This window comes from Pempheris klunzingeri, chromosome 2 (genome assembly GCF_042242105.1).
Source record: "Pempheris klunzingeri isolate RE-2024b chromosome 2, fPemKlu1.hap1, whole genome shotgun sequence".
Taxonomy (NCBI): Eukaryota; Metazoa; Chordata; class Actinopteri; order Acropomatiformes; family Pempheridae; genus Pempheris; species Pempheris klunzingeri.
In genome coordinates this window covers 20702592-20716320 of record NC_092013.1, presented here as the reverse complement: position 1 = coordinate 20716320, position 13729 = coordinate 20702592, and the positions used below count along the sequence as shown (strand labels likewise).

General features: G+C 43.6%; 2 protein-coding genes across 3 annotated transcripts in view; both read left to right on the top strand.

Moving 5' to 3' along the window:
• Positions 1 to 7330, top strand: part of igsf21a (immunoglobin superfamily, member 21a) — a 171816-nt gene extending 164486 nt beyond the window's left edge. For both annotated transcript variants that reach the window (XM_070850545.1, XM_070850537.1), the window contains exons 8-10: positions 50 to 242; positions 3169 to 3207; positions 7254 to 7330. In XM_070850545.1, coding sequence (XP_070706646.1) covers positions 50 to 242; positions 3169 to 3207; positions 7254 to 7330 — 309 coding nt within the window. The remainder of the gene's footprint in view (positions 1 to 49; positions 243 to 3168; positions 3208 to 7253) is intronic.
• A 3905-nt stretch (positions 7331 to 11235) lies between these two features.
• On the top strand, positions 11236 to 13518 carry klhdc7a (kelch domain containing 7A). The gene is made up of 2 exons (XM_070851776.1): positions 11236 to 11578; positions 11717 to 13518. The coding sequence occupies exons 1-2, from the start codon at positions 11236 to 11238 to the stop codon at positions 13516 to 13518; spliced, it is 2145 nt and encodes a 714-aa protein (XP_070707877.1).
• The last annotated feature ends 211 nt before the right edge of the window (positions 13519 to 13729 follow it).

Genomic DNA, 13729 nt, shown 5'->3' with positions numbered 1-13729 from the left:
CTCCATCTCTTCTTTCCTCTCCATCCTATGCGATGCCTGGTGTTGATAGAATGAGGTGTTCCCCGAGCCCCTGTTCACCTGGACGCGAGTAGGGGGCCGCCTGCTGGACGGCAGCACCGAGCGAGAGGGGAAGGAGCTGATTCTGGAGAGAGTGCCAGCCGAACTCAACGGCTCCATGTATCGCTGCACGGCCCAGAATCCTCTGGGCTCCACGGATACGCACACTCGCCTCATAGTCTTTGGTATGTAAGCTCGGCTCGGCAACACACCCCGGCCCTGTTCTGCAGTGGCTACTACACTGGCAGTTAAACCAAAATCACATTTAAGTTTGATTAATAATTTAGAACAAGATGAATATGAAACTTTTTTTTTTTTTTTTTTTTTGTGACTGTACAACTGGGCTCCGCAAGAATTATCTGGAACGCAATTACACAGTTAAATGTCACAGAAAATTACATAATTCTACAAAATTCATTTCATGTATCCACAGTATCTTTGAAAAATACTTTAGAGATTTATGTGGCCGCTTTTAGGTATGAATCATTAATGCAGCTAAGTGTGTGATTAATAAGAGATTGTATCCCTAATTGGCTCAACAACACATTCTTTTTAAGGCTGCACTTAGTGAGGATAACTATTCTCTAGCATGGGATGCAGTGACTAGTCCATCAGTGGCATGTCTTGCACTGCTCTCACTTAAACACCAACCGCCAACAGTGGCATCAAAGACTCACGATGAAATCAAAGGATCTTTGTTGTTGACAGTGTTTGAAAGCACTTTGTTCAATGGCCAAACTAAGGTAACATGTTCATCGGAACCTGGAAGTAGTTCATTTACTGGTGTTGATGTGGGAGCTGGATTGCTTACAGGCTCTATTATATCTGTGTGCCATGCTCCTCTGGATCTGTTTACCTTGGACGCTCTTGGAAGAACTGGGATCCTGCCATTCTGTGCTCCTTCAGAAAGCTATATCAATGAAGGGAGTTTTAATCAAATACGCTCTACTATAGCTTCATGCTACGAGGGTTGGCTTCTTTAGCCCCTTTCGGACGTGCACTTTACGTACGTGTAATTGAAGGTCAACATGTTGGTCTCATGTTTGAATAAGCTTGTTAAAATCGCATCTCACATCGCATATCCGTTTGATTTTAAGTATGTCTCACTAACTGATTACTAACTGAACTGATACGACACATTAACTGGCTCCAGCACTCGCAGAGTTAAATATGCAGACATTGTTTGTATAAATTAGGTAAAGGATTTCTTTATTCCTTCTAATCAGTTGTGAAATTGAAGTGCAGTGTATTAGAGGGCGCTCATAATGGTCATTAATTAAGGTTTCAACTACTTAATAACTTTAAAAATTCATCGCTGATGCAACCCGTAAGAGAGCCATGAACATTTTTCACTTGACGTCATCATTTCCCACCATTGTCCCTCAGCAGTGCTACCAATCCTTTTTACATACCAGATGCAAAATATCGTGCAAGCATAGCAGCTCCATCCATAATGGCTCTGTCAGGTTTGAATAGAGCCATTTACATAACAGACCTATGTTTGAAAGCCCAGAGGATATTACTATACTGTAGATAGAGAAAGACAATGTCAATGAAAGCAACGTTAGAATGTTAAGGCTTTTCGACACTTGTTCTCCGCGGAAGTCAAGTCACGTAACGGAAACGTGTGGAATATTTTTATAAAACTGAGAGATGTGTGTGTGGCACGCACACGCATGCACTCCGGCCCTCAAGTGCCCTATTAACGTAAATCAGGTCGACACCATTTTTGTACTTCATCGAGTCTGAAACAAAGAATATTGTATCCATCATTTTTCTTTTTTCTTTTTTTTAAATCCTCTGCCTGAAACACTCCTATGAACAGGGTTTAAAGTATGTCACAAATGTACAAATTACTGGGCGGGCCTAATAAGAACTCACTTTAAGGGGAAAGTGCCACTTTAGGGAGGCGTTACCTTGGGAGGCGTTTTGCTAGGAAGGGCACTAATGTCTATTTAACACCCTGATGCACCCTCAGGTGTCATCGGCTACGTGCCTAGTATGGCCCATCTGTCTGCCTGCTCCTTGTAGATTGCTTCCACTCACGCTTAGGGGTAGTAAATGGTGATTAAGTGACCTTGGCACCGTCCCCCGTGGCCTTGAGTTGAGACACTTCTCTGCCTGCTGGGGGGGTGTGAGGAGAGAGAAGTATTTGGGGGCTCTGCTCGCTTGGCAAAGTGTTCAATATACATCATCAGGAATAATAGAGTATAATGACAGCATGGGATAGAGACTCTTCACTGACGACGAGCAGCGCTCACATCTTGATGATATACATCTTTAGCCACCCTCAGTGATAATACCCTCTGAGATTACTGTGAAGTGAGTCACCACTGAGGAGCCGGACAGTGACACATGCACAGGCAGACACCCAAACTGCACACACATGCAGAAACACGGATATGTATGCTTATGCAAATTTGCAGGGGCAAGCAAACACAAGTGTGCATATGCGGAGTACACAGACTAATTTCCCTGTGCCTCTCAGAGGAGCAGCTATGTTAATGTGTTTGCAGCGAGACCTGAAAAGTTTCCCACTGTGCTGTATATGTAGCTTCCACCTGCTCGTATGTGATGTCAAAAAATAGCTCACAAAGTGGAATTTAGGGGTGTTGCTAATGCTCTGCAAGCTCTTCTGCTTCTTCCTTTGCAATTACTTTATCCCTCCGAGAACTTTGAAAATACGTTGTCAGAGTGTATTGTGCAGGGCATACATTGGCACAGCTTATTAAAGGTGGAGTCGATTTCTCCATACCCCCTTTTTCCAGACTGTCTGGCCACAGCTGTAGTAGCTTAGTCTGCTGCTAAAAGTGTCCTGCTTGTTCTGGCGCAGTGCTCTGTGCTCCCAGTTCCATTAACAGGCCCAGTCTTTCTCACTGGGGATGTGCCATTTAACGTGTGCTTGAAGAACTTAGGAGTTCAGCTTCATTAGAAAGCTGCAACCTCTATCAGAGATTACTATTTTTTTTTTCTTTCTCTCCGTCTTTCCCCTTCTCTTGCACTTTATCTTCTTAATAAATCCCATCTTCATTCACTGAGTCACTCAGTCTCTCAGTAATGGCTACATTTTTGATCATCTCACAGTTGATCTTTTCTCTTTGTTTCCAACAGAAAATCCAAGCATGATGAAAAACACACAGAATCAGAACAGTAAGTATTTCAGCCACAGAAATGACTGTCTGTCTTTCAGCGCGTTTGCATTACAACATATGTCTTGATTCCTGCCGCATCGCTTGATCATCACATTTCCAGAGACGCCGTATATAATATGAAAACAAAATGTGACACCGCCGCGTGTTCAGTCAGAAAATGTGTGCAGACATGTGGCGCTGATCAGAGAGGCAAATTCTAAGGGAGACTGCGGTTTCAGCATTCAAAGTATTGACAGGTGGATGTCTCTCATTCTGTCCTGAATGCATTTTCCCAGATAGACTTCGTGAGAGTGATTCAGTCAGGATTAATCTTCGCCGATGCTCAGGAGCAGCAAGCTTCTCCCAATGACTAACCGAGCCTGTCACTTTTGGTTGAGTGTGAGATTATTGGTGTTTCATATGTGCAGCAGTGGCTCATTTGCGGCTTCTGAGATTATCATATGTAAAGATGAGGGATTGTCAGGAGAAGCCGCAGGGCTGTGACAACAACCTTTCCATCTCTCCCTTTTTTCTGCCACTCCCTCTCTCTTTCTGCTTCAATCTTTCAGTCTGCCTTTCCTCTCCGCCTCTGACTTTTCATGCTCACTGTCTGTCTCCCAATGCCAGCCTCTCTTCCTGTTTCATCCATTTCTAGTTGCTCTCTCCCTTTTCTCGTGACCTTATTTCCCCTTCCCTCGCTTATTCTATCTCCTTCCTGCTTTTCCTCTTCAGCCCGGCTCCCAATTTTAATGCAGATTTTCAGGCGCTCGGGCCTTATGGTCAGTGCAGATTATATTTCACTGTAAAAGAAGATCTTCTTCTGAGTCTTGTCAGATGGGCCTCTGAAATATTAAGTGCTACAAGACTCACCAAGACTGAAATCAGAGTGTGACCATATAGAAATACCAATCAGAGTTTAGATACAGGGGTAAGAAATACTGAATGAACCATAAGAGGAGAGGAGGAGACCCTTGAACGGCTCATCTAGATTCATTTGCATACAGTGAGCAGGACTCCTGGGTTCCTTTCCTAGTAGCTCAGGAAATAGCTAAAAAATAGAAGAATATGGCAGCATGTCACCGTTAGTCCACATAAATATGCAGTAGTTAGTTGTTAGTGGAAGAATCTTCACTGTTGTTCAGTAAAGTACATCAGGACTTTGCACTAGATTTAAATTCTAGCTTCGGTACCATGAAGCAAGAATCAATAAAACACCTGTATTGTATTAGATTTTCTTTTCTGCAGTGAGATGGAAAGTGCATTTGAATGGTACAGTCCCTTGTGCATGTATGTGACACCCATGTTTGTCCCAGCATACAGTGTGAAGATGTTCCCAAGCAGATGGCATGCGGAGCTGTCTTTTAGCTGAATTGCCCTAGTCAGACGTGATTGGAACAGTTTTGTAGTCTGGCACAGGCTTCACTCTTTTTCTCCCCTTTCCTGTTTCCTACTTTAAAAACATCTCATTATTTGTCTCTGGTTCTCTTCCACACTCAGTTTCTCTGTCTCTCTTCATTCTGCCTTTTGTTTTTCCCCCATTTCTTTTCCCCCTACCTTTTTCCGTCTCTGCTAGTCGTATCTTAGGGATGCAAATCTGAATATGCAAATGCTATGGTAAGCGCAGGAGCAGGTGTGTCACAGCAAGGACAGAATCAGGTCAGCTTGGACGCGCAGACATGCCTTGCATGCAAGTCAAATTGGTGTACAACATGGCCCCAAGAGGTCACCGCACACGTGCCCAATCGCTTAATGGCTGAATACCCCAACTCCTCTCCTGGTGCGAGTGAGAAGGACCACCCCTGTCAGTCAGTCGGGGCCGCAGCAGACAAGAAAACTAAGCTTCCCATGAGGGGTTATATTCATTCATCTTTGTCAGAATCCCAGTCTCCCAGACGACTTGTCAAGCCACACTGTATGGCAATGAACGGAATTTAAGAGATGAGTGAAATTGAGGACAAAATGTGACATGTTCTCTGCTGCACAACACTGTGCCTGTCAGCCCAGCCTGGTGGAAGCGTCAAAAGTTTGGGATTGTGGGCAAGCCATCATCTTGGCTCAGGCACGGCTGTGTAATCATAAAAAGAATTCATTTCGACTAACAAAGTTTCAACTGATGAACTTATTGACTCAAAAATAATAATGCTGTTAGTGCCAGGAGCTAAAATCGAGTAATCTGCATTTTCAAATTTTTTGGCAGACCAGTTACATCTGCCATTTTCCACAGTGCCATGCAAAATTCTAATTTAAATCCTCTTTTAGAACAGCGGTCACATCATAGATATGAACCAAGCTGGAAAGAGTACAAACAGATGTGGCATCGCCACCGTCAGAGATATCAAGTAGGTCCGTAACGGAGGCCACCCTGACTCGAACCTTCTGAGGAGTCAAAGCAGTCATGCGGTCATATTTGAACATAAAGTTTTCAGATGATGTTTTCAGCTGGCATTTTAGGTGCGGCCAAACCGAGGTGGAGTCGTATTGTAAAAAAAAAAAAAAAAAGAGCACGCTGCCACAGAATTCAACCCCAGTTCAAATTCAGGTTGGCAGAAACATGCTGAGGTCTGAGCCAAAATCTGAAAGCAAACAGATGGCTGGGCAACTTGCATCTATGATTGTAGACTGGAAGGGGACCTCAGATGATGATCTTATGGTTGGATGAGTCCATTACAGCATGAGATGAAGTACTTATTGAAAAGATCCAGTTGTTGTTGGCTAATGTTGTACGATTTGTATAAACAGAGTGGAATATGCTGTATATAAAAAAGGCAGAGTGAACAGTTCTGCGGAGATGCATATTCATTAGAGAGTCGTCATGAATCCTTGATAGTTATTTTAAACAATCCTGTCAAACAGGTTGTTCTTGAGGCAATTTTTAATAATGCAATCAGCATTTCTCAGCATGCAGACAGTGTTTTATCATCCAGATCCACTCTGCGGAGCTACCTGACAGGTCTAACCACTATCAAATCAAATACTGAATTTAATGGGTCTAGCCACACCCCGATGCGGTCAGACTCCCACTGTGGTTCTTGGTGTTGCTAGTATCTTGGCACAATCTGAGCAAACAGTTGGTTATGTCAGCAAAGCCACACCCGCACTCACTCTCAGCTTTCTTCCCACAACAGCTCCAGTTCCACAGTCCTCCTTTTAAGGTATCTATGAGGGAGCTACAGAAAACAATAGCAATATAAGGCAGCTGTCTCTGCTGAACACTCCTCTATAATCTGGTATCCCCGCTGTGGGCCTTAGAACAAGGCCCAAAAAAAAAAAGAAGAGGAATTAGGGCTTCACTCCTCGTTTTTATCCGAGGATTCTTCAAATATTGAGAGAGTGAGAGTGTCTTTGTGTGCTATACGGGGATGTCCGTGTGCATTGGTGTATTGATCCATATCTTTCATATATTTTTACGGCCATGCTTCCAAATTTTTCCCTTTTAAAGGTTTTAAAGTTCCCTGTATTTCCTTCTCAGAATCACAGGTCTAAGGATAGAAGGTGCCGTATCCTGCACAGACTCTAATGCCCCTTGAGGCAATTTGTGATTTGTGATATCGGGCTACAAAAATAAAATGAACTCGACTGTATATCATTATTGTGCACTTCAAAGAACCACATAGGGAAGATTTTCCAATAATTAATGTACTGAAGCTAAGATGGGTTTGCATTCGTATCATTATCCTTGGAGTGACTGTCATCAAGTCGAGATCTGTCACACTGAAGCTACTGTGAGAGGCAACTCCAGGTTGTGCAGTTATGTCATACGCTTTTTTTTTTTTTTATTTGTCTGTTATTGTCATTGTTGTTTTTGTTTTCAGGGGACCAACGCAGCAGTTATCTTGCATAACATTATTATGAGAAAACACACAGTTCAACCATACAGGTTACAGGAAGTAAACATATGCATTGTTATTCATTTAAACAACCAATGAAAAATACCACGTTACTTCACACTACATTTTTATTGCATGTGATTATAAATTAAAAAAAAACTGGGATTAATGCATTTCAGCACTTTTTTTTTAGAAATCTGACTATAGATGACTGACACTGTTTATTTGGTGTTTGTAGATGGGGCCTCCCGCATGGACATGCTCGGACTAACGTGGATGGCACTTGTCCTCACAGTGACAGTGGAACTGACGTGAAACCCCTCATCCGAGACACTGTCACTCACATGCATACACACACACACGCACACGCACACACACACACACACACACACACACACACAAACACACTGGTCCTTCTTACACAACATCCACACACACTTTCCACAAATCCTGCAAGCCTTCTCCAGTCATCAACAGGCCCTCCATGCGTCAGTCGATCAGGAAACAGTGCCACCACAGGATGGCCCTCCACTGTTTTTGTAACAAATGAATAACCAAGATAATGATATCAAAAGAACAACGTGACGAACATGACAGTAACCACCTCCTATATAGCCCTGCCCAGTTACACCTCCTTTTGTTTCTTGTCCCACGTCTGCCTGTTGATCAATAAAATCAGTTGATTTGAAATGGAAAAGAAAAAAGCAGTTGGATTTTATTTTGATGCGTCAAAATGTCTTTGGTGTTGACTGAAATGTGAAAAGTGGAACTGACTTAGGCTGCGCCACCATATAACCCACCCATCTGTTACATGTCCTGGGATGCACCTGATTAGCAACAAGCTGATAAACCACGGGGGAACAAACACAGACGATCCACGAGAACATTCTTTTTTTATTAACATACAAGAATTTCTTTTTTTTTTTTTCTGATGGCTCGGAATGTACAAGAGGATTTAAATGCATTGAGAAACTAGAAGAAAAAAAAAATCTCCTTTTTGAGTGTATTTTGTGTACATCAGTGTAAATATTGAAAATAATTAAAGAGGCTATATGGGTTATGGCGAGGGATGGTTGCTGATACAGTCGGAGTTAACACTTCTCCACCTTTGTTTGTACTTCATTCAACACTGTTTTCAGAGAAAACTCTTGGCTGAAAGGACAGACACATTAACAGCCTTTCTGTTTCTCATTTGGGCTTTTTATATCTATATGGCAGGTCTCCAAGGACAGAGTAAAAAAAAGTTATCTAACATATGTCTGCTGTTTTGGGGTTGTGGTGCATGTGACGTTTGAAGATTCTTTCTCCTTTTGGTGTGTTGCAATTGACAGCACTGCAACTCATTGTCACTGGCCTGTAATCAAGTTATTTACTTGTGACATACTATCTTAAGTGACCTACATTGTGTACAAAAAAAGGAACTCTTACCCAGACATTTACAGTACTAGTAGGATCATTTTAGCCGCCATTCCAGGGAGGTGCTCACCTGAGGCAGCGTGTGTAAACAGGGTTGTTGCATTTGTTTCATTTCACCTGTATTAAAATGGAGAGATGATAAAACTTACAAGCCTTGACTTTGCTTACAACACTGTGTTCAACGTGTTCGGTAGTATATGTGCATTTTCCAGTCTTCCTCGTTGCTGGGATCAGGTAATAATCGGTGTCTGATACTGCACACCCTATAGATCGTTGCAGGAATTCTTTAGAATGTAATTTTATGATAATGTCACTGTAGAAGAGAAATTGAAGCTCATTTTTTATGCCTGCTCAATCACACGCTAGCCCCATGAATTACTTTGTTCCAGATATTTCTGATTGTACTGATCCAACATGATTTGAAGGAGATTCTGACATTGCTGTTAACCATTTGCAGTTTGTATTCTCTCACACAGTGAAGGGTAGCTTAATGTAGGGTAATCCTGCATTTTTTGGGCTTCACAAGAATTGCAATTTAAGCTATTCTAAGGACACAACATGTATTAAGGGATTATGGTTTAAACCAGGTGGGAGGTAAGAGGAGACATTTTTAAAGCTTAGTCGAATAGAAAGGATAGACCTATCCGTTTGGGATATCGGCTCACCTTGCCGAAGTACAATCCATATTCCTGCATTCTGGAGATGAGAGCTGCATAGCACAAACATTATTAACAGACAGTCATATGCGTTTTGAATTAATTTTTTTTCCAGTGAGGGAAGCAAAGAGCACGAATCCTTGTCCACCCACTGTATGGCATAATTTGGATTCAAGAGGCACTTCTTGGCTTTTTTGCTTTTTTCACTCACTTCACATTCGAAAGAGAAAAACAGGTCCATCGTAACTTCTGAACACATTAGAGAATGTGCAAATGATCTTTATATAATCATCATTTCAATAGAAGAAGAACATCATGCGTTTGCGCCTGTGTGTACGTGTCTTTGTGTTACAAATGTCCACAATTTGATAATATGAACATTTCCTGCAACTTGAAATTCGATGATGAAATATGTGGATCATTACATTTTCTGTTACCCAGAAAGAAGGATTTCCTATTTTAGCCATCGACGTGAAGCATTTAATTGTTCCCTTCAGTGGTAATTGTCCTTAATTATAGGGACATCAATGTGAAAACAAGAGCAAGCTTACTTGTGCACCTTTTATTCGCACATTAAGAAACTGTTCAGTATGCTCAGTGTAAGTCAATGTTATTAAGAACGTTGGGTGGCCCAAGTTTGACCCACCTGAGCTTCATCACTTTTACTTTCTTAACCAATAATGATGATGATTCAAGTCATACAATGGTCACAATATGCTGAGCTTTATATTTTTGTGTTTAACTGACTACAGCCCTCTCTGCCTGCCATGTCTCTCTAACCTGCATAGTTATCACAGGAAGAAAAAAAAAAGTAGGAATCGCCTGTTAAAAAAATGTCTTTTGTGCTTGTCTGTTCTGTTCAGTTTCACATTGCACACTTATCATGGATGGCACATGCAGGAAGGGGTGAAAGTGCCTGTATACAACAATGCACATGGCTGACAATCATGTTTTCTTTTTCTCAGCAGTGTTCTGAAAAGTTAACCTGAGCTGAGAGCAATGGTGAGGATAAGAAGCCGCCGCCCCTTTGGCCCATCTGTGAATTATTCAGTAGTAGAATCCGGTTTCCATTGTGTCGTCTGTAGGCTCGACTATCAGATGACCAAACAGTGCCCATGTCAGCTAGGACACCTGACACACCCTCTGTATGCCTCTCCGTGTGATACACTTTTAAAATTGAGCACAGAGTGCCACTGTAAACACTGTTTTGTTGTTGACCACAGCTGCACTCAAGTGTGTTATCAGCGATACAAACGACAGCCTGACAGCAGTGAATGAGTGACATGGCGCCCGCGTGACACAGATGCATGTTTGCATCTCAGCATAGATGCATGGAAATGAATGGCATTGTCGGGTTTCTCTGTAGACACGCTTTCCATCTGTTTTATTTACAGTTCTGTGTGTTTCTAATACCAAGTGACTGCCATTTTGTTGTTCGACGGGAATCTTCAGCTTCTCTTTGGAGAGAGTAATTTAAGCATCTGCACTGGCTTAGGAAAAAAAATGGACCTTTGATCTGTGGCATGGCTGTGCAAACAGATGTATCCTGGTTATTAAGTATTTGATAAATGTCACCTATCATCACTCCCCACCCCTTATTCAAACCATGTTTTCCTCCTGCAGCTCTAGACGTGTGTTTTAGCAAGTTAAAGAGCTTGATCTATCATAACATTTTCAGACATTGGCATAATAAAATATGACCTGAACCACTCCTGTTCACATAAACACTGAGCAAAAGATGCGTCAACAACAACAAAGTTATGACTGAAGTGTATTCAGAAAGTTTTTTAACATTTGGTTGACATTTGGATAGTTATTGGAAGAGCATGGGTGACTCAACAAACTGCATAACCAAATATTGATCTACGAGGTATTTACATATTCTGTGTATGGTTACTGAATCAGCATCTGACTTGCCACAGGTGGTGCATGACCAGTGCCCCGCCTCTTCGGAGCCAGGGATGCAAATAGTACCTCTAAAGGTATCATTTTACACTTGATCCTTTGGGCAAAGAGGAGCAGTCATCAGATCACAGCAGCTCTTTTACAATGAAAACCAGACAGCGTGCCACCGTCAGCTGAGACGCACTGACAATAGCATTCAATAGGCTCAGTCAACCAATCGTTGCCACCATCACTGCTTCAGCTATGCCCATAGCAGAGCTTTTGGGAGTCCAGTTCGACATGCAGCTGCTGTTGAAGCTGAGTCTCTCTGTGGCTGTGGTGCTGCTGGTTTCTTGGGCCTACAGGTTTTACAGCTCCAGGGACGCAGGGGATATTCAGCTCTGCATGAAAGACAACAAAGGGGCAGAAAATACAACCTGCCAAAACTGCAAGACGACGCTACGATGTCAAAGCTCACCGAAACATGCTGCAGATGATGGGAGTGAGAGACCCACGCCCTCACATACGGACTCAGCCTCTGATGACCTGACATCTGACAGCAGCAAGCAAACGCCATCAGAAGCTCACACACAGCAAGCTGAAAAGGGTGAGGATGCACTAAGTACGCCAAACAGTGACCAAGGTATCGGCTTGAAAGAAGAGATGCTCACTCATCCGATACAGGCAGAGGTTGCCACCAGTAATATTTCATTTGGATCTGCTTTGAACTCTCCTCATCCAACAGAAAGTGGGATGGCCAGTACAATGGGGCGCCGCTCCCCTTGCTTTTTGCAGAAGCTGGAGGGCAGCGTGGGTGTGGGCAGGGAGCTAAGGCAGGACTTGGAGCGCCAGGGAGCCTACTCCAGCTTCTTCTCCAAGGCCGAGATCAAAGTGGAGGATGCTAACGTGGTGCTGGAAGGAACAGGAGATCAGATTGTGCGCGGAAAGATATATGATTATTATGTCGAGTCTTCCTCTCACTCTATCACAGACTCGAATGCTATGCTGGGTCAGTTTGAGATGAACTCTGAGTCACAGCCAGTGGAGTCTGGAAGTTGCGGCAGCAGCCTCACAGAGTCTCCATCCTCTCTCAGCCCCATCATTATGCGTGATCTGGTTTTACCACAAAGCACTTTTGAGCATCCCTCCTTGCAGGGAAACCTAAAGCTGAGGCACCCTGCAAAGCCTGCACTCCTACGCAAGGAGAGTTATCTGTCTGCAGCTGAGCAGTCAGAGCTTCCCATCCCCTCAACTACACTGACTCACTCTCTGGCCTCAACCAGTGATGACTCCATCTCTGTTCATCCTAAGGTCTTTCCCTCTACAGAGAGCAAAGATGTTAATGAAAGGAAAGAAGCAGGTCTAGAGACTGTAGCGGGGGCTCCATTTTTACACCTTCCAGCAAAAACCCTTGACGGCACAGATTTGGAAAGGTTAAAGAGTAAACTTGATCTGGGTAACTGTTTGGAGACGCTGTACCTGGCCAAGAAACATGGCCAGACCTCTGTGCAGCAAGCAGCCCTGGGAGTCATGTCAGACAACTACCTCCAGGTGCTCAGAGACCCCAACCTTTATGGACGGCTAATGGCTGGTGAGCGGGAACAAATCCAGAAGCAGAGAATGAGAGGAAGAAGGTTTGTCATGGTGGCAGATATGGACCCTCAAGACTGGGCGAGGAACACCGGGGGGCATACAGCCGAAACGGAGCAGAGAAGTACATCCAGTGCAATGTGCTATTACGATGACAACAAAGACGCCTGGCATACACTCTGCCTGATCCCACAGGAGGTCATCTCTAAAGCCTGTGCCATGTGCACAATGGATAACTACTTATTTGTGGCAGTGGGATGCCAAGGCACAGACAGAGAAATGACACCCTCAAAGCGAGTCTTTTGCTACAATCCTTTGACATCCATTTGGAAGGAGATCAGTCCAATGAATGAAGCCAGGCCCCGATGCAAACTGGCAGCTCTGGAGGGCTATATCTACGCCATCGGGGGGGAGTGCCTCTCCTCAGTGGAGCGCTACGACCCACGATTGGACAGATGGACATTTGTGGCTCCACTGCCTAATGATACATTTGCTGTGGCACATCACGTCACAGTGTGCAGCGGAGAGCTTTTTGTTTCTGGTGGAACTCTTAGATATATGCTACTGCGCTACAGCCCCAAAACAAACACCTGGAGGCCAAGTCTCTTAGTAGGCAGCAAAGACAGAACTGCAGATATGGTAGCTGTGGGGAGATTTTTGTATCGGTTTGACGTTAACCCTCTGCTGGGTGTCAGCGTGTACCGCTATCATACAGTGGCTCGACTGTGGTACCAATGCAGCTCCAAGCGGCTTGTGCGCTGCCCTGCCTTCCAGTGTGTCACAATGGATAAGACAATCTTTTCTGTCAGCCGCCAGTTCACCATGAGGTTTGAGGCTGATGAGATCTCTCCCTCTTTCATAGATGAGAATTTGAGTGTCCTCTCTGCGGCGAAGGGCATACTTTTCCCCTTTGTACTTTCACTCCCCGATAAGAAGCTTCGGCAGACCAGTGTGTAACGAGGAGTCAGTTTTCCATCGATGATAAGATTAGGTGGTGATGAAGTATCCCTACAAGAGCATGCTTTATGTCAAGTTTCTTTTTGACTTGGGAGGTTTTTGATTCACCCAGGTTAATGCTAAACCTTGCCCCACCCCAGATGTTGTAGCAAAATTGTACCCACTGAGTTGTCATCCACAAAGTCGTAAAGCTTCTGTTTCCTCTTCTCTA

Coding starts and splice junctions, on each gene's coding strand:
- klhdc7a (XM_070851776.1), top strand. CDS start 11,236: ATGCCCATAGCAGAGCTTTTGGGAGTCCAGTTCGACATGCAGCTGCTG. Junction 11,579..11,716: donor CACACAGCAAGCTGAAAAGG/GTGAGGATGCAC, acceptor CTCATCCAACAG/AAAGTGGGATGGCCAGTACA.